Below are 21,216 nucleotides of genomic sequence, written 5' to 3'. Positions count from 1 at the left end.
AGTCCATCCATTTAGTACCAAATGCATAAGTTTTTATTCAGAACATGGTAACTTCATGTGATTTTGCTTTTTTGCTGATAAAAGACTGGAAAGTTTGGTCAGAGTTAAAGGGAAGAATGATTAAAGGAGCTCACTGGTTGTCGGCCATAAATGGCAGAACAATCCTCAGTTCAGCTGGACTTCCCTCCCTGCTTCATAGAGATCTCTCACCTGAAAGGCTTCTGCAGTTCTAGATTTGAAGTATCAGGCTTATAAACTGTAGTTTGAACAGCGGTTCACAAGATTTTGGGAGACAGCAAGAGGTGGTTTGGGAACCACTGTAAGAATAAATGACTGATAACGGCAATAAAGTCACTAATAATTAGGAATAGACTAAATAAACAAGAGAAAAGGGTGAATTACTCTGAATATAAACTAGAGAAATGGAGTGCTCTTTTAAGCTTCAACAGAGAGGTTATACATGACGGGAAAAACTGTCAGAGACTGTTACTGGTTTTCTTGTGTGAGGCCCCCATTGTCTAATGTCACCATGCTGGTGTTTCTTTGTGCTGCAGAACATGTCAAAGTGACTTTCACACCATGGGCAAGACTTTATAAAAATTTTATTTTATGCGTTAAAGACCAAAGCTCGCTTAAGTTTATGTTCATCCCACAAAGCCCACACTGTTCAGAGGAGAATCTTTTCATGAATATTTGTGCCTGGGTTTGAAATTATGATTATTTTAACCTGAAGTTGTTCTGACTGTTTTAAATAAATGCAAATGAAATAAATAAATAGCTTGAAATTTGAACCAGCTTCTATTTTTTGTTTTTATTTTTTTAATATTGATGTGCAGGAGGTGTGCGTGGGATTATTCTACTGTGACTCACTGACTTTGTGACAAATCTTCTCAGTGTTCGAGTGCGCCTACGCTCAGCTGGTTCTGCCTTGGTACGGCGTCCCTGAGCCCTGCGAGCAGCAGCCTCTGCACAAGGTGCTCAGCAGGGATTTCGACTTTGTAATCGACCGCATCATCGACAGAGCCAGGGACTTTGATGTCTGCCAGGCCGTTGTGGGCTCCATTAAGATTTTGACGCAGCACTTGCATAATGCAAAGCAGTCTGACCGGTAAGACTTTTCCTCTTTCTTGTAATGTATATAGAAATTCCTGCAGCTGCTGCTTTGGTTACTCTTTGGACCCAGTAAAACATCTTGATTCCAGGAAATTCTTGTTACTTTAACAACCTCATTAACAGTTAAGCATGTTTTGATGCCTACCTGTGGTTGTGCTGTGTTGTATTACATTTAAGATGTTTTGTTTTTGTCACTTAAATGCTTGATCTCATCAAATTTGTCCATCAGACAAAAGTAACCAGAGTAAAAACAAACTGCGATATGCAAATAAGAATTGAATTTATTTGTGCATAAAAGCTTTCCAAACTAACATGGCCCAGAAACCCGCTGGCTTATGCCAACAGTTGGACAGAGTTTACAACAACTAATAGTCTTTAACTCACCGAAAGTATCTCAATTGGATCCAAGTTCAGACTTTGACCAGACCACCCAATAGATTTATTTTTTTCTGGATGTATTCATAAGTTGAATTGCTTGTCTTTGGGATCAGCGTGCTGCTGTATAAACAGTGTGCAAAGTCACAATCTGATGGCAGGACATTGTTCCTCTGGTAGGGAAGTGATTTATGGTTCCATAAAATTTGCTCCACATCATCACGATGTTTTAGTTTCATAAAGCAGGATGCATACCCTTTCAAATGTTTTAACTCATTGTTCAACATATTTTTTTTAGCTTATACTCCTAAAGAATATTAAAATGTATATTGTTAGCTAATTTGAGATGGGATTTTAGGTATATTTTGCCCAAATAGTTTCTCTACTTGGAATTCCTCCATGTATGACTCTTTTCCTCAGTTATAGGTCTTACAATAGTCTATCTTTTAGCAGATGGGGAAAGACAGTTAAATATTAATGTTAGGGTTGCCAGCTTGGTTTGGATATCTTTTTTTTTTTTCTTTATAAATAACAATCTCATTAGAACGCAAAAAAAAAAAGAATCTAGCATCATTTGGATTTGTTAAAGCATATTTAGTTACTTTAACTCCTTAATGACTTCAAGAGGACATGATAATATTGTGAAGATGAAATGACAAGACAAAAAAGCAGCTTGCATCAGTCAGATCTACCTAAGCTTATCTTGTTTATCCGACATTACTGTTTAATGTACTTGGAGAACCTAAAAATGTATAGATACTACATGATATGAAAACATTGCATATTAGCATTTTTAGTTTAACTGTACTGAAACTGAATGAATCAGTTTAAGCAAGCATCCTAAAACTAAATATGAGGCATGAGGTCACAAAATTAGATTAACAAAAAGGCAGCATCCTTATATTTCTAAGACAGATGTGACTTCATGTTCAAGAAGACTTTCAAAAACGAATCAATATTAATACAAGGTGAGAAATTAATTTTTCTGCAATTATCTTGTCAAACAGAATGGGCGGTTGTTTATATCGGTTAATATGGCTAGATGCTTCATCTTTTAATAAAAGCTGCATCAGAGCTTATCTTTTTCTAATATTAGATTTTTTTTAAACAAAACATGGAAGTTTGAGAGAATCTGTAAAATATGATCAAATCTGTTAGAAACGTGCCAATTACTCTTTGTATGGGTTCCTATATTGAAGAAAAATTTAGATCAGGAATTAATGAAAATGGGTTTCGATCCATGGGAGGCAAATTAATTCAATCTATTTTTGTAAGAAATGTAAGTTAGTTTAAATCTCTTGAACAGCATCTCTTTATTGGATTCTTTCTTTGTAATAACTTAAGTCAGTTTGACATCTGCTTATTTTTTCTCTTAATATGGTTTATTGTTTTTATGACTTCCCTCCCTGACCTTTATGCTTATCTCAGGTTGTGTTTTGGGATATTCATGTAATCTTTATATTTATATATGCACTCCTGTAGAGAGACATGTATGAAGGCCTAAGTGATGATGAGCAAACAGAGCTCAGGTATCGTGGTTACGTACCGGCATCTAGAGATTTCCACATTTAATTATTGGAATTGGGTGGGAAGTGAATACATTTGGATCAGTGAATCCCTAATATCTGTAAGGGAGCATAATGCAAACAACTGTATGTGAATCACGATTTTAGGTGCTCATGAACATTCAGACTCCTGTCTCTGTTTTCTGTCTCAGAGACCCCTTGTTCAGCTCCGCTGCTCTGGAGATGGCGGTGCTCAGAGAGCTTTCTGACGCTCTGGTGCGCAACCTTTTCCCAAGATCTTTCTGGGGGCATAAAACCAACCATTGTGCCTTAAATGAGATCATTGCCTTAAAGGGTAAGGAAGTGCTTAATCTTCTCTCATACAGTAACACAGTGCTATACAAGGACTAAGCCTCTTGACGTCTTTTCAGAGTGTGAATTCTGTGTAATCCCTTATCGTCAGCCGCATTATAGAGCTTAGAGAGGTATTTTAAGGTATGTAAAAGAATGGATTTTCCTGCTGTGATCCTCCAGTTTCCTTTAGGGTTTTGTCATTTTTTTTCTAGCTGTGGATATAATTTTTTTTTATCTCATGACTCTTGCTGCAAGGAAAGGTTTTAGTTTTCATCTGAAGGCAGCTCAGCAGGTCTGTCATACTGAGTTGCCTGCTGGTGCTTTTTTTCTATAGTTTTTCCAACATGAGCAGAACTAGGTCGAATCAGGAGTACGCATATAAATTTAAACACGGCAAGAATGGAAACTAGTGCTTATGTGAATCCGTTGTTAAATGGATCGATTAGGTCACGTAGAGGGAAAGATGGAAATACTTTTCTTTTTTTTATGAAATGCAGGAAGAATCACTAAAATGTTTTAAAAACCTATGAAACGGGGAAGTTTATTTGGCGATTGCTCTCTTAACATCTTTGAATCACCAACTTTTCTTCCTTTTGGCTGCTGTAGTGATGCTCAATCTTTTACAATAGTCATTGTTTTGTATATTACCTGTGTATCTATAAGAGAGAAAGCTCCAATAAAAGATGCTTAGGGTACAGCTGAAGCCCTATTCTCTAAACATTTAGATATTAACTTCCACTGCTTGTGGGCTTGTTTTTAACTTGTTTGTTTTTTTTTAATGGGGAAAAAATAGTTATAAAGGGTTGGCATCTTACGCCTTACAGTAGTGATCCTAAAAGTGAATAGAAAGATTACATCTTTCTTCCTCTTCTTTTTTTTTTCTAAAGCTACCAGCCATGTCTCAGAAGTGCAATTGATCCTTAACGAGCACATTGCTGACTTATTCTGCTCATGCACACATTTTCTTTCATGTTGCCGGTTTGATAAAAAGAGGAACGTGTGGCTCCTTTAATCTCAAGCTGGAAACAAGACAGATTATTATGAGGATCAGAGCTCTTCAATTTTCAGAGAGAATTGCAGAAATTGCTGGGGGATTATGCATACCTGAGTGGAAATATCTGTTTCTAACATTTTGTTCAGGCCCCTTTCGTGCTGGATTAAGACCCCACCACAGCATCAAGCATCAGCTAGACAGTAAATCTTTTGGCTCTATCTGATGCATATGAAGTGGGGAGTCGGCTCTCCTTTTTATGCATAATGAGCCCCTTTTTTTCCTCAATATGCTTTAAAGACTCTGGGTTTGAGTAGTTTTTCTGTTTTGTTTGCGCCCTAAGTCTTAGCGGTACTCTATTCGCTGGCCACAGATCTACTAAGTTATTGCAGCCCACCTAATGCGAAACATTAATCAGACAAGATTAGCATAACATTAGGGTGTCACTGGAGGAGCTACAGAGATCCGCCACTGCAGGCTGGAGCCTCTATAGGCTGGAAAATATATTTTTTAATCTACTCATCAAATATGGCCTTTGTATGAAAGTGGCAATAGGAAGTTTTCTGCTAAAGATGAGTCATGAGAAATCCTGTGTAGGGAACTAGGACGCTTCAGAGGCTCCAGCAATAAGGAAATACACCAAATATGGGAATTAGGAGAAAGTAGCCAGTCTAATGGCCAATCTACCTGTTGATTGGCCAATCTATCTGTTCAAATATGTGGTAGGTAATATGCAGAATGGCCAATCTACCTGTTCAAATATGTGGTAGTTAATATGCAGAATGTGAATTCTGCATATTTCCCACACACAGAGTTTGTTATACGTTATATTGTGTGCGTCTCTATAAAGAGAGCAGTGGTGGTAAGGCGCTCTGGCCAGCTAAGACCAAAATTTTTATCTGACGTCAGATCCTTGTTGTCTGGATGCTTTTCTTCAGACGAAGAAGGGAAGCTTGTTAGAAAGGATGGGGAGGACGGATGCAGCTAAAAACAAAACAATTTGTGATGAAAACCTTGTCGAGGTATCAGATTGGTGCAGAGGTTCACATTTCTCAACTAGCAAATGACCCAAAAATGCAGCCAGAGCCACAATTAAATGTTTATATTTAAATATTTATTTGTATTAGAACGGTCTAGTCAAAGTAAAGACCTGAACACTTTAAAGGATTGAAATTATGAACTTGAAACTCATATTTACACGTTTCTCTGTATTTAATCTGAGTGAGTTTCAGCTTTTTATTACAGAACAGATGTAAATTAAAGTCTGTAAATGTTCCTAACTGAAAGCATTGACTCAGGTGGCTGAATAAAGAGCTGCTGCTCACTCTTCAGATTTGCATTTAAAAAATCTTGAAAAGCATGTCTTTTTTTTTTTCTTAATTCTGCTTACTTATCTTAAATTCCCATTATATAAAGAAAAACAAAGACTTATGATTACTGACTGTGCGGCATGTGAAAAAAGGGAAAACATCCCTTCTGTTGCAACCTGACCCGGTCACGCTGGGCTGCCTTTAGGTGAGATTAGTTGGCAGCATGACATGCTTGGCGGTGCACAACGTTCTGCATAGAAAACACCTTTCCTGCATTCTGTCCTGATGCGGATAACCTAACAGAAATCCTGATAGCTTTCCCTTCGCCACAGAAAAGCCGAAACCGATGTGGAATTTACAGAAATCTTTTCACATAAGAAAAGAAAAAACTCAACTGTAGTGCAAATCAAAAGCTTGGGGGTTGCGGGGCTGCACTTAAACCTTGATAAGAAAGCAACATTTTATTTCATATATTTTGCCTTAGGTTATCTTAATTGGAAGTTATCCAGATAAAATTTGAATGTAAATGTGGCTCTTTATCAAGGTCTGTGCAAAGTTTATACAAAAGTATTTTTAAAAATGAGAAGTAGTTGTCAAGTGTTGCCTTAGTTCTCATAAAATTGCCCAACCACATAAAAAAAACATTGCCTTCAAGGTTTTATATATAAAAAGGAAGCATTTTCATGTTTCTAAACATTGTATTTATATTCCCCATCTTGATTTAAAGCTCTTTCAGTTAGTTTCTTGGTGGATTTTCTTATCTCTGTATAAAGCCTGGGGATTTGGTTTCCATTTTTTATGTCAGTCCAAGATAAGCAAATAGTTTATGTGCAGATATGAAAAATTTCCTGCATTTATTAAACAAAAAAGAAAAAAAAAACACTTTTTTTTTTTTTCCAACACATACTCTGTCAGACTGCAGCTACAGATTTGGAGGCTATATTAATCATTTAAAGAATATGGTTTAAGAAGAGAAGTCTGAATATGTTCAAATGTTTATTTTCTCTGGTGATTAATTCGATTTTTTACAATAAGTTATAAGTTTACTGGTGCTCTTTCTCGCAGGTCTGGGCCTTATGGTGAATTGGCTGTCTGACCCGGACAACCTGAACCAGCTGGTGGTGAATCAGCTCGACATTGTAGCCCTGAAAAGCTTTGCAGAGGAGCTGCAGGCATCTGACCCAGATCGAGTCTCTGTTGCTTCGCAGGAGGGCGAGGGCGACGAGGAAGGCAGTGAAGTGTGAGTAGCTGTCATCTCTGCACCCCACTGATCTGACCGAGTGTTAGTGAGGCTCAAAAAAGAAGAATCTGCAGCAGCAGCAGCCATCTGTGTTTAAAATTGAAACTGACATGACTTTGTTTTGACTCTGATGTTTTTTCCCCAGGAACTTTGCAGGAGCAGAGATTTCAGCCGGCTCTGGAATCGCATTAAAAAGGAGAGGTACGTCTGTCGACTTGTTCATTCACATTTAGAGTATAGATAACCCTACCTCCATATCTTCTTATACAACAGTTTGATGAAACACTATGGGAACACAGCAGGGTGCCAACTATGACATTTCCATTTTTACCGGCCGGTCCTTCCATGCACAGTTGGTCTCAGTTGTTCTTTGTTTCTCTAGGCTGCTAATTATGAAAGCTGCACGCTGCCTGCCAAATAAGTTACTGTTTTCTTTTCGAACAGAAGGAATCCAACAGCAGTAATGTTATAATTAGTGCAATTTGTTTAAATATTGCAGAGATCACGTTCAAGGTCTGAATACTAATCATGCTTTTTTTTCCTTCTCCTTCCTCATTTTTCTTCCATCTACTGTTTATCCTCTCTGCAAACTTAAAGCCAACATTTTTTCACACTTATTCTAATCATCTAATTAGATCTTTTCTTTTCTGACCTGACAATCACAAACTTTTATGCCATCTTTCTATTTTCACAATTTTACGAATGAATATTTTAAGAATGTCTGGTTCACATTTTTACTTGGAAACCTTTGCACTGAGACAGCTGAATAGAACAGTGCAACAGTTGTTTCCAGAAGACACCTGGTTAATAGAGAGTAATATAAATCCAGCTGATGAGTGATAACCCCCAGAGGCTTGTTAGAGAACAAAAGGTTCTATTTTAATGCTGGCAAGTTATTTCTGCCCACTAAAACCGACCAGTTAATGTAGATAAAAAGAATAAGAAACAGCCATGAGATACCTGTGGAAAGTATGGATCTAAAGCTCAGGAGATGAGATGACCATTCGCGTCTACCTCCTTATCTGAACTTATTAAAGAGTGGGATGAAAAAAAATAGTCAGAGCCTATAAACTAACACTACACCTCAAAACATAACATCCGCCTGGTTAAACATGGTGGTAGCAGCATCATGCTGCGGGAAGGACATGGAAACTGTCAGCAGCTTTGTCATCATGACTGTATGGATGGATGAAGCTGACTGGAAAACCTGTGGAAGCTGCAACCACTGGAGAGTGGGTTGAAGGTTCAATTCCCAGTAGGATAAAGAACCTAAACAGGGAGTCATAGGTTGTTCGCAGGGAACAGATCAAAGATTAATCACCAGTTAGACTTTTACTACAAGACTTATAGGTTGATATTTTCAAATGCTCTCCATCCAACCTGATAGACGCTGAGGTAATTTTACAAAAAGCAATATTTGTGGGCAAAAAATGTCTTTCTACAGAAAACTGGTATCGACATTCCACAAAAGACACAGCTGTACTTGCAATAAAACATGGAGCTACAAGGTATTAGCTCATGGGAGCTAAATAAATGTGCTTGTTACACATAACAGCTTTTTATTTGGGGGGGAATCCTTCACTGAGGGTTTTTTTCTTCTTGCAATTATTTATGTTCCTCTGACACTGAAATTGACAGTCAAATGCATCTTTTTTTAATTTAATGAAATTAATATATTTTTGCATAATACATTTCAGGTCATAAGTTAAGAGAAGGATGGACCAAATTTGTTGACAAAATGAAGTCAAAAAGGGCCAAGAAGAAGAAGATAAAAAAGATGGAGCAAGAGCTGGTTATGAGGCTGATGGCGATCCAGGGAGACGGAGCCGACGAGGTCGATGCCAGCAGCAAGGAGGGCTCGCTCTCCAGCCAGCAGGATTCTGAAAGGGTGAGACGGCTTCACATCACACAAACCGTTAAAATTAAGTTTGTTGAACCTGACATGTTAATTGCTGCTTTTCTTTTCCCTCCTTCAGGAAGACAGCGATCTGGACGACTATCTCGCAAGCGTCCAGGAGGACATGATGGAATTCAAACTTTCTTATGAGATGTGGCGCGTGGGCTGCTGGGCTGTCAGCATCCCTCATGTGAGTGGGTTAAGACATCAGCGAGGTGGTGAGGAGGGCCTCGTAAGGCTGTTATCTGCCTGCAGAGGCCCTGTGAATGCGTCTCCTTGGATTGTTAATGTTTGTGCTACTGTTTCAGGCTGACTGGGAGGACAACGAGCTAATCTTTACGGTCCATGTGGAGGAAAAGGACAGCCCAGAGAATTTACAGTGGGATATTAAGAAGACTTACATGGATGTTGTTCATTTCCGCAACAGATGGCAGGTAAAAAGCCGTGAGCAGCGCCGTGATATGATTTGTTCATTCCAATTACAACAATTTTCTAAAGATGTTATAATAACAGGTGTTTTGAGAGCCATCTTCATTACATTTATGATGCTGCGGCCAAAATAGTTGACTGACAGATCTTTGAGGCTCAAGGAGGTTTTGTGTGGAAGCTGTGTAAAGCAAGTCCAGACCATTTACCATATGGCAGAGAAGCGAATGCAGCAGATTGCTCTTTTTGGCTGATGCAATGTAGCGCAAAGCTGTTGGAAAACATTTTTTGACAGAAACTTGAGGTTTGTGCAGTGAGCGTTGAACAGCCCACTGAAAATTGCTGCACTCAATTAAATGTATTTCTTGGCTTTTCTACAGCTTGTTTTCCACTAAACACACTAATTTAGGCTGGAATGTGAAAACAACACATCTGCTTTGTTTTGTATGAGGAGAAAATTTAGGCGGCCCCATTCCTGAAAGGGGCTTCAGGTGTCCTAAAACAGAACAGAATTTCAAATAGAACCCTGCAAAATGAAGCTGGTATTCAGCAGGAGGTAGATGGATGGATCAGGGCTTCCTCTGCAGGAATACACGTGGAAGAAGTAGTTATTAATGTAGAGCTTCATCATTGAAGAGGAGGTTTAAGAAGCTGACCACAATCCCTTATCCAGAGACATGGGCGGTTCTAGATTGGGGGGCCAACAGAGGCCAGGGGCCCCTGTAGAGCTGGTCCTGGCTCCTGTATTTAAGACATAATACCAGATACATTTATGATAAATTAATGATGATAGACCCTGGCACAGAATTGTTTTATCTTACAGTTTTATTTGGCAATGATATGAAAAGATAAAAGTGAGATATGATCACAGTTTTCAACTACTTTTTTTGAGGTTTCCATGGCAGCAAATTGCTCTTCAATTGCTTTAATATTTTAAACCATGAACTATTGGCCTGTTTATTATTTCAATCTTTTGTTCGATTAAAACAGCAGACAGTTCTGCAAATTGCTAGACCAACCCAGCAACCCATGGAGTCACAAGGAGCTACGATATAATCAGAGGATAATGGCAGCTGTTTTCCCCAGTCTGCAGGGGCCATATCTATCAAAGGAGGTCCAATGAATAAAAAGCTCTACCTAAGGTTCACTGATTCACTTTGGGAGCTTAGGTCAGCTTTTATGGTCTGATCCAAGATGGGGCTGTTTTGCAGAGAATGCCGGTTTCCCGTTAGGATTTTTCATTTTTTTCTGTGGTGGCCTAATTTAGGGTCATGCTCACCTGGAGGGAAAAAAAACAAAAAAACTGTGATAAATAACTATATCACTGTGATTAAAATATAATAATAAAAAAAAAAAATGTTGGTTTACCTAACTTTATAAAATAAAGTTTGAATATTTAGACAATGCATGAACCCACATGCATACATACATCTATAAAGAAAATAATGGGATTAAAAACTGTATTAACATTATATTTATTCCCTGCTTTATAATCCAGGGTGGAATCATCAGTACCTTTTTTATGTGTTATATGTATTAAGTGGGGAAACAGAGCTGGTCTATCTGCTTAGTTGCATCCAGGGCTTTAGGGACAAGGCAGCTTAGGGACAGTGCCTGTGAGACAGCGCTGAGGGAAGGAGGGACAGACTTAGGGCAGCTTTGGCTGCTGGTACCAGACTGTAACTGTAGAACTGCTTTTAGATAAAGGTACTAAACTCACCAAAAAAATCAGAAGTCAGTTAATCTTTAGTCGCTGTTTGAAAAGAAGTTGCTTGAGGGGTTTGAAAAGTTCCTAAATATAATGACAGAATTGTTCAGTTAACTTTGGACACTTGACTCTAGAGGTCCTTTATTAGAGAGCAGAGCTTTAGCTACCAGTGGACTTCATCCACCAGCTGGCTTCACTACAAAACGGACTGCAGCCTGCAGTATTGGTTTGCCAAATAGTCAATTTGAACATTTCATTTGAACCAAATGCTTTACAGTGTTTAAACAGATTTGTTTTTATTCATTCTCAAGATTTGATGGCTTTAATCTATGCTGCACTGTGGCTGCACAACCAATTATATGTAGTGGAAACCCTGGAATGTGTCAGAAGCCACAGTGCATAAAAATAATCTGTGCATAGCTGCGTAGCTGCAGACGAGTCAGGGCGCCCAAGCTGAGAACTGTTCACTACCAAAGCCATCAAAAATATGTGGAAAATCAGAACTGGGGCCAGAGCAGTAGAGGAGGACGACCTGGTCTGTTCAATCTTTTTCCTTATTTTTTAACATCATATTGAAGGCCAGGGGCCAACAAGATGAACTAAGGAAAGAAGAGCAAACGAGAGGCAGAGTGTGAGATATTCTGCAGGGAAAACTAGAGATCTGCCTCTATGTTACCCGAACCTATAGCCTTCATCTGCAGAAAACACTCTTCAAAGCAGAAATACACCAGGACTGGTTTGAGGAGCTCAATAATAGGTTAATATGTTCAACCTCAGAAACCCCTAGATCTCCGTAAAAGCCAGCTTTTGTTGGATGTACAGGTTAAACAGCCTGATGTTTGAGGCCTTTCATCCAGGATTAATGAGTCTGCAGCAAAGTCTTGGTAACAGTCACCACTTTACTTGACTTTGACTTTATTGATCTCACAGTGGAGAAATTTGCTCGTTACATCAGATCAAATAGTCAGTTCCTCTCCAGACTGGTGCAGATGGTGGAAGGTGTTGTCCATGATGGATGTAAGCGTGGATAGTATCCTCCGCTCAGCCACTTCCTCCACTGAGTCCAGAGTGCAGCCTAGGACAGAAACAGATTGTAATGCTTCAAGTTCTGTCTTACTGCTAAGATACAGCACACTATGAACAGATTTATTGTACATGTTTCAACAAATGGCCGCAAAAGAGGCAGCAGGAGGAATGTTTGTAATAATTATTTAAAGTTACCACAGTCATTAATTTAAGGATTAAATCTGGTCTTTTTTTCTCCTAGTGAGATATTCAGCAAGGTTAAAAGGAAAGCAAGTATTTTTTTTTTCCTGAGTAACAAAAATGCAAAAGTAAAATAAGTTAATTTTAAGAAAGAAAATTTAAAAGAGCAATAATTAATAAATTTACTGTAAACTTCACCAAAATCATTCTCAATTGTCACCTGGGATGGAAGTTACTTTCCATATAAAAGGTCAGTCCTTTCCATCACCAGTGTTTTTGTCAATTATTTCTTCTTTTAAACCCAGAGGTGCAATGCAATGTGTAGTCTGTATGCACTTCCTGTTTCCTGAGCCAATCACATGAGATTTTCCAAAGTTACCAACACAGAGAGCAGCATTTGTATTTCCTGTTGGAAAAAAGAGCAGCAGCCTCTATGTTGCTCTGATTTGAAACACTACGTGTCTTTAGTACTACTTATTGCTCCTTTAACATAACAGAAATGGACATGACCATGTCAACTTTATCAAAGAGCACATTAAACACCCACAGAACAGACAGATGATAGAGTGAAAGGCACAAACAGAACTATGGTTAAACAGACAGACAGACAAACAGACAGATGATAGAGTGAAAGGCACAAACAGAACTAGGTTAAACAGAACGTTTCATTTCATTAGGAAAATCCAGGCGGAAGTGGGAGAAGAGAAGAAATAATATTTATAATGCGTTCTGTATCTAACATCCAACCAACAGAAATTCCTTTTGAAGTTTTGACCCAATAATGAGTTCAGTGTCCAACCTGTTTGTTTTTAGGTTAAAAATCTAAAGATAATACAACAGTAAAGGTAATGAAAGCTTAACTCTACACAGAGAAGATAACCTTTTTTGATTCAGAAAGCAAGTGCATGTTTTTTAATTTTTTTATTTTTGTTTAAGTGTAGTGAAGTTAAAGGTCAGTATTTCAATTAAATACATGTATTAAAGTGATTTATTTTCCCGAAGTGGGAAAACTCTAATGTCCCAGGAGTAAAGTGAGACACAAATGAAAGCTGTCAGATTCACACAAAGGTAAAACATTTATAAAAACATTGAAATAAGATTCAGAGAGTGAGCTTTATTGGAGAATTGGAGTATAAGATGAAAGGCAAATGCTTTTAAGAGTGTAATTCAAAAATTAAAGAAATATGCAACTAAATGGGTGGATTTACAAAACGAAATGGAAATACATTATACGTCTGTGCTTATGCATTAAAAAAATCTAACAGAATATAACAGTGGATAAAACCTAGATAAAACTCTAGCAGTCCCCCCCCAAAATTTAACACAGATCTGCAGAGTTTGTAGCAGTAGTATTACCGTTCAGATTCAAGTGATGTACAAAGATTTTTATTTTTTTATTTTTTTTTGTATTTCAGGACTCGACCAGCCTGCCCACCATTTTTCCATTAGAAGAATCTGAGGTCAACAGAAAGGTTAAAGAAGAAGCCACTGCATCAGTTGAGCGTTTCCTGCAGGTCCGGAAGCTCAGATCAGGATGGCAGATAAACGTCTAAAAGGCTTTTGTTGAACATGTTGTTTCTTTATTTTCCAGGACTTGGTTTCTGACGTTATGATCGGCCACACTCAGCCGGTTTTTCAGTTCCTGTGTCCACTTGACAAACTGCTGAGCGAGGAGGAGCACAGCGGAGGCGTGTGGGGGATTCTCAGCGGTCTGGCCTACTTCCTCACTCCTGGGCAAGAGGAAGAAGAGGTAAAGGGGTCACCACCGCTTTTACATCCAGTATTCTCAAGACAAGAGCTGCAAACACATACATTCACCTTTTCATATAACTTTTCCTTGAAGAAATACTGTCTCTATAAAGTATGTAATAATGGTAAATTTGATGGACAAAAAAGGAACTCAAGAACTTTTTTTTAGTCGATCAACCTCTTTAATCATTCTAGACTGTAGGAGCTGTGGCCACCCGCAGTTCTTCCACTGAAAAAAAACTACATTATTCTTCCTGTATCAATACAGGCTTAATGGCTACTCATCAAAAATGGAGCCTTTACTCCAGAAACGGAACCAAAAAAAACAGATTCAAGTTTGCAAATGCATTGAGGGAAAAAGGCCTGAAGTTTTGTCCTGCAGTCTGGTGAAACCGTATTGATGGTTGCATCTGGAAGAAAAAGCGAAAACCTTACAAGCTTCAAACACCATCTTAGGTGGGATGTACAGAGGTGGCAGCATCATGTTCTGTGACTGTTTTACTAAAGGAGGGGGTAGTGGACTCTATACGGAATACATGATATTAAAGAACAGTGTGGACAGTTATTGAAGCAACAAAGAGCCGGGAAGTGATGGCTTAGACAAATGATTCTTTCTGATGTGACATTGAACACAAAAAAGCTTAGTAGCAAAGTGACAACAAAGCTGATGCTTTTTGACCCAACTTCAGCCCCAGAAAACATGTGTGGCCATATTTGAAAAGCTTTGTCATTTTTTTTTACAAAGACGCCCTATAAACCTGGCTCAGAGGTGTGAGGAAGAATTTATGTGGTTTTATCCAGCAGTACAAATGCCTGCCAAAAGAAAAGACACACTCTCCTCTTGCTGTGTGTGCGTCTTTTAAAAAAGTGGATGTGCACAGCAGGCTGGAATGACAGAGCACACCCTCATCAGTATGCTGTCAGCTTCTGTTGAGATGCCGTTTGGGAGTCCATTAGCAACCAGCATAAAATCACTATTACTCTGCTTTATGAAAAAAAAAGAAAGCTTCACAAATGAGCTCAAACATTTCTTAGTTTATTTAGCCTGGGTCGTAAATTCTGGTTAATTGGTAAAATATTCAGTATGAATCCGTTCAGATTTGATCTCCTTCAGTTATGCTTGGATAATAACATTGAACCCACAGATTAAAATGCCCTTCATAATATGAAAACTATTTGATCTGCTTTGATTTTTTTTTTTCATTATTTTCTGTCACTATAGTATTAGAAGAAAGAAGCCACAAATGTCCTGCATGTGTTACTCAGTTTAACTGAAAGGTTTAAAGTGGAAGTCTAGGTTGTTGTTTTATTTTCAATACTAATTATTTTTAGAAAACAGCAATCTGTTATTAATGTTGTGAGAAGGCTCGTTATTACAGAGGCCAGGATGACTTTCACCAAATGATCTCTAATTCTTTGACGTAACTTTAGAATAACCACCAACTTCATCCTTCCTGCACCCAGCAACATTTCTAGTATATTTAACATGTTTTTCTTGTTACAGCTTCTTCCATTTGTGAATATTTCTTTGTTCTGCTTGAGTGACTAAAATATATTTCATCGAAATTTTAAGATGAATAATGAAATGGCCAGAATTCCTATTTTGTGCTGATGGTTCCTAAAAATGTTCTGCACAGAGCTTCCAGATGCAAAAATAAGAAATGGGAAGGAGATAAAAAAATATTTATTGTAAACATTAAATTATAATAGTCTGTTTCTATACCTAATCAAAAGCTTAAGATCATATGTTTAAAAAAACGATCCTAAATTGGAAACCAAATTTTCAAAAAAAGAACTGACTAATGAATAGCTGTGTCATTCTCATTAATCGCTTTGGACTTTGCTCCAAGTTTAAAATGCGTCTTTTTTTTCAAATGGTCTTTTTAATCTTGACCTTTTCTAGGGTGCCTGTGTTTGTTGGTCTGCTTAAGGTTGCTCCTCCATGTGGAAACTGAAATAGAAAGAGTTCATCTCTGCAGAGTGAGCACATTTGTCAGAGCACACTTCAACAGAAGAGGATCACTGACCTGCAAAGCTGACCTGGTGCAGCTGAACGTGTTTCTTTGATCAGAGGTTCATGTTACTCCTCTGTTTGATCTGTTACGGTGCAAGGTCTTGCAAAACTACTTAGAGTACATCTCTTGAGCTTTTTTGCATTTTCGTGTTAAAACCACAAACTTCGATGTGTGCTATACGGAAAGAGACTGAATATAATTATGAAGTGGAAGATTTTTTTTTTCTTTTCTGAAAAGCAGCTATGCATAAATATTTTGATTCATGGCTATTTTTCTTCGTCATTTTGATAATTTTTATTAACTTTACATGACTGTAACTTTTTCTATTGTACCTCCTATATAGTTCAAGATTGAACATCTATGAATAAAGAATCTTTTTTTCCTGCACATTTTCCTCAAATGGATTTTAGTCTGGGCGTGGATTGGATTATCCTAGCACACAAACATGCCAGGATAGCAAAATAATGTTTCAAGTTTTTTTTTTTTTTTTTTTGCAGGGTTTAGCTGATCTCTTTCAGGGCTTCACTATTTTTAGCTCAATCTATTCTTTTTCCATCAACTCTCCTCGGTTTTTGTACCACTGCTAGAAAAGGGTTGTCTTGCAACTATTTTTTTGTGAGATTTTAGAATTCACAAACTCTCAAATAATTTGTGCCAGAAGCCAATAGATTCATTAGCCTGAAATACAGAAATGTTTTGAACCAATGAAATGCAGTGAAATACTCTCTATTTCTTTTTGGGGGGGAAAAAGAGCAAAAGGATGTGACTTGTGTCTTTACTGTGCAATGCTGCCACTACCATATTTGGCAGTTTATTGTAAATAGTTTCAGTCTATAATAGCTCTGTGATTTTCTTTTTCAGAGTGGGGAAATTCAGGTGTGATTTGCAGGTACACACAGGATGAAATATAAAGTTGTACAGTAGAAGGGGAAAAACGTACTTCTAAAAAAAGAGATACTTTGTAGTTATTAATAAAAATGCACAATTAGAGCTGAAAGATGGTGGTCAAATCAAGCAGTATAAAAATAAAACTGCATCAAAATAAGACATTAAAAGTCACAGAATCACAGGGAGTGAGCATTCTTGAACAAATGGGCTTTGAGTCAAGACTTGAACTAGGAGAGGGTTTTAGTATTAAGGATGACTGGAGGGAGAAAATTCCAGAGGTTCTCCATGGTGCTGAGTCGGGCAGGAGGAACTGTACAGTGAATGGAAGAGGAGGATTTAAGGGTGTAGGAGGGAGTGGCACTCTACAGTTGATGGCCCTGAATGTATAAAGAAGCACTCTATTCTTTTAAAAGGGATGGTGCCGCTGTAAAACTGGGGTGTTGTGGTAAAATTAAGGTTTTTTTGGTGATGAAATGGCTAAATTCTGAACCACTTAAAGGATTATGGTGGGATTTTTGAGAGAGGCTAAGGAGAAGAGAGCCACAGTAATCTGTAGGAGTTAACCAGGAGTTAGATTAGATTGATGCAGAGTGCAGGAAAAGGGAGAGTTAAAGTCTATTAATGGTCCATAAGTGAAAATATGCAGAACTGGTGAGGTTCTAATAGAAGTGCTATTAAGGATCATCCAGCACTGGGTAGTACAGGTTTTGTTCCTTCCTGGTGTGTCTCAGTTTTGTTGCTATTTAGTTTCAAGATATTCGAGGTGGACCAACATGTTATTTCAGATTGTCAGAAGGTGAAGGAGGAGGGTGGGGATATAGCATTTGGCTTTCTAGAATGGATCTGGGTGTCATTCACATAGGAGTGAAAATAAGAGGCATGTCAACCCTGTTAGAAAGTGTGCAAATTATTTGTGACTGGATAAGGAACACTTGTTGCCAGTTACATGGTTATAAATGCTTATTTGGCCTATTTGGAGCCATAAAGATTATAAAGTCAGACAGCAGCTGAGAGGCAGGATCTGTGGATGTGCTTCTTTTTGCATCTAAGGTGAAAGTCTACGATGTACAGCAGGGCTATGAGATACTGTCTAACAGTGATGTTAATTTAGTGTTCAGGGCAACATCCTGGAAATGTTTTTTGTTTGTTGAGATTACTTCTTAAATGCACCCACTATCAGACTCCAGTCTGAATGTTTCACAGCCCTAACGGGGCTCACATGTGCAGAAGGAAAGAGTATACGATGTTACACAGCAGCGCACTGTTTACAGAAGACATTTAATATATCAGTGATGGCCTATAATCTCCTTTCCCTCATTTTATTTAAAGCGACAGTATTTCAATTTTTATTTTTTTCCCATTATTTCTGAGCTCCTGATAGGCCTTTACCAGAAGCAGCTGCTTCTGCAGCAGGGAAACTTGGTTACAGCACTTTTTGCTGTGGTTTCTCTGTGAACTCTGCTTGTGTGTTTGATAACACTGATTAGTTGAACCAATCTTGTGTTGGTGAAATTAAGCAAACGAGGCATTTTTGGGTAAAATCCTTTATGAAGTCTTGACATATTTTACCTAACATTATTCAAGACAGGGTGTCTAAGTCTGGGTTTTCTGGTGGCGTTTAATAGAAAACCCCTCTGGTCTTTTGCCAACATTCACATTTATAACATCTGAACTTTTATTTTCGGCGCCTCACCCTTCAGACTGTAAACAAAGGAACTTCCAAAACATTCACATCCTACCTTTATTTGATTATTTTATTAATATTATGGTCAAAGTATTCATGTCCAGATCTATAAAGTAAAATGATCTAATGGAGGTAAATTTCTTAAAGATTAGGAATAGGACCAGCTGTTTGCAGTTGGGGGGGGCTAAACTTTTTTAAAACTTATTGATATTTTTAGTGTCTGAACCTGTTGAAGGTTTTTATCTTTAATTCATTACGAAGGCTGCTCCCTCAGGGTTGGCTGCCTGCCACTTCCTGACTGTTCTCGTTTTCTTTGCAGAGCTCCAGCCTGCAGACAGAAGTCTCCCAAGAAAGCGAAGTGCCATCCTCACAACTTGAATCATTCCCCCTTTCTGTAGAGCATCATTGTAATTCCACTCCGATTCAGAACGGCTCTCCGCTCCCAATGATTGTCGTCTCCCAGTATAATTCCCCTCCCACACAGGCCGGGGAGGCAGAGGTTAACCAGCAGCTCTCTGCTAATGCGGGCACCTTGCTTGGAAACTGTTTCCAGGAGAAACCAGAAGAGTCTGATAACACCTTGACCTCTCACTTCAAAATGATCATCAAAGGACTGACCAAATCCAGGTCACAGGAGTCTCTGTGCTCCGCAAAGGCCAGCGGGGATGAGGAGCAGTCTGATGAAGCACAGCATGCGGGAGCAGAGGAGCTGTCACATCTCAGCTGCTGTTCGAAGTCGAATAAAAAGGAGAGGATGGGTTTCAGGATGTCAGGTGGAGCGGGCAAGACGAAAGGGAAGGAGACAACACAAGGCACTCTGCAGAGAGGGGAGGACCCACAGTGTCAGAGAGGCCAAATCGACTGGGAGCAGCTGGAGTCATCCAAAGCCATATTTGATCTGCTGAAAGAAATATCAGGTTTGTTTACTCTTTAATGTTGGATCATACAGTCATGTGGTCTTCACAGCGGGGTTTGAAGCACGCTGTCATTTTTGCTTCCTTTTTTTTTTTCCATTATTGATTTCTTTCTCTCCCTTTCCTCCTGAAGACTTGACAGCTGGTTGTTTCAGCTCGTTTCTGTGGCTGACAAAATAAAAACACTGCCTGTAGAGACCTGAAACTTGCCTCAGGAAGCAAAATCCTGCAGTGAAAACATACTCTCCATTAATCAGCAGGTCCGTTATTTTGGGGTGAGAGCATGGCTTGTTTTTATAAGCACTGGGTAGCACTTTCATATTTAAGAGGAAATGAAAAACTGACAGCTGGCAGCCTTGAAAATTATATTTAGAAAAACTGTTTTAAAAAGGAAAAGTTTGTACAAAGCCAGCGATGGAGAGAAATCATGCAGAGTCGGTAAAATCTAAAATGAAAGCAGCTGCTGCAGAGGCATGTTTTAATAAAGTAGCCCTAGCAGACATAATAACTTCACTGATGAATTGGCCACCTACAGCAAACATCACGTAATTAATGGCATAAATGATACGGTGGCTCTTTGTCTTGTGAATAAACGTGGCAGCGGTGAACTTGAATACCTGACACTAACATGACATGAGTGCGCAGCATTTTAAGAGTTGCTTAGAGGAAAGCATATCCCTTTATTACAGCTGCTTAAAGGTTTAAATGACAGATTAGCCTCTGGAAACTTTACAAAAAAGCAGCCTGCATTTTAAGAGTTAAACAGCTACATTTTATGGATTTTAGTTTGCTGTTCTGAAGCCCAGACAGTTGTAGCCTTTGAGCGTTAACAGTGCCTTAAGTGAAATAAACCATTTTTATGAAGTTCTCTTAGAGTTGGAGGAGTTTGGTCAAATGTACGCCCCCTACTGGTCTGTAACCACATGTAAAGATACAGGCTAAGTAGAAAAACGAAGCACACCCCTGCTTTAGGTATAGATTAGTGAATTAAATCGATTTCAGTGATCATCAGCAGGAGTCAATCATTTTAAAAATCAGCAGATTCTTCTCTGAAGAATCTGCTGATTTTCTTCTTCTGATTTTCTTCTCTGGTGGTCTGAAGCACATAGATATTTGTTAATGACCATCAGTGTGGGTGGGGTAATGAAACCATTCATAGACATTGTGAAGTCTATTGATCTTCAGGTTTGTTTTGTTTGTGTAGTTTCCTCATCAAAGCCTGTTCCTCTTATATATAAAAACACAACTTGGCAATAAAACATTTTATTCTGATTAGGTTAAGTGTTGTCAGTCTTTCAAGGTCTGAACGTCCCAACAAACACTGGGTTAGCATGTTGAAGTTAAATAATGGAATAAGGAAAACACATTTTAAAAGCCCCATTTAGACTTTCTGATAAAAGCCTTTCTTTTCATACTAAAAGCTGTTTGGCTGTCAAAAGATTTAGGATTAGGTAGAGATTGTTTTGTTGGATATTGAACAAATGGTAAATTGTTGACATTTATTATCAGAGGTGTCAAGTTGCTTTTTTTGGTATTTAGGAGTTTTTCAACTTTTACTCACTATTACATTTAAAAACAAAAATATCTGTACTTTCTGTTCCTTCATTTCTCCAAACTGGTTCATTACTTTCTTACATATTGATAACGACATGATATAACGGCTGTAACAGCAAAGGAAGAAATCAAGAAAATCTGTCCTGTTTGAGGCCAGATTGATTTTAGAAAAACATGGATGGCAACGTGGATAATGACAGGGGGCTGGGAAACGATGTAGACGATGGTTCAGAGTCTGTGACGCATGGACCTATATTGGGCTGAATTATGCAATATGAGGAAACTTG

The 21,216-nt window shown here is 38.3% G+C and overlaps 1 protein-coding gene across 1 annotated transcript in view; it reads left to right on the top strand.

Moving 5' to 3' along the window:
- LOC107092568 overlaps positions 1 to 21,216 on the top strand; it is a 31,527-nt gene that overhangs the window by 7,983 nt on the left and 2,328 nt on the right. Inside the window, exons 3-12 of the mRNA XM_015387115.1 lie at positions 895 to 1,108; positions 3,206 to 3,348; positions 6,714 to 6,888; positions 7,034 to 7,089; positions 8,586 to 8,776; positions 8,865 to 8,975; positions 9,094 to 9,219; positions 13,541 to 13,639; positions 13,717 to 13,875; positions 18,781 to 19,378. Of these exons, the coding sequence (XP_015242601.1) occupies positions 895 to 1,108; positions 3,206 to 3,348; positions 6,714 to 6,888; positions 7,034 to 7,089; positions 8,586 to 8,776; positions 8,865 to 8,975; positions 9,094 to 9,219; positions 13,541 to 13,639; positions 13,717 to 13,875; positions 18,781 to 19,378 (1,872 nt within the window). The remainder of the gene's footprint in view (positions 1 to 894; positions 1,109 to 3,205; positions 3,349 to 6,713; positions 6,889 to 7,033; positions 7,090 to 8,585; positions 8,777 to 8,864; positions 8,976 to 9,093; positions 9,220 to 13,540; positions 13,640 to 13,716; positions 13,876 to 18,780; positions 19,379 to 21,216) is intronic.

This window comes from Cyprinodon variegatus, unplaced genomic scaffold (assembly GCF_000732505.1).
Source record: "Cyprinodon variegatus isolate N-32 unplaced genomic scaffold, C_variegatus-1.0 Scaffold385, whole genome shotgun sequence".
NCBI lineage: Eukaryota > Metazoa > Chordata > Actinopteri > Cyprinodontiformes > Cyprinodontidae > Cyprinodon > Cyprinodon variegatus.
This window is presented reverse-complemented; position numbering and strand designations above follow the sequence as displayed.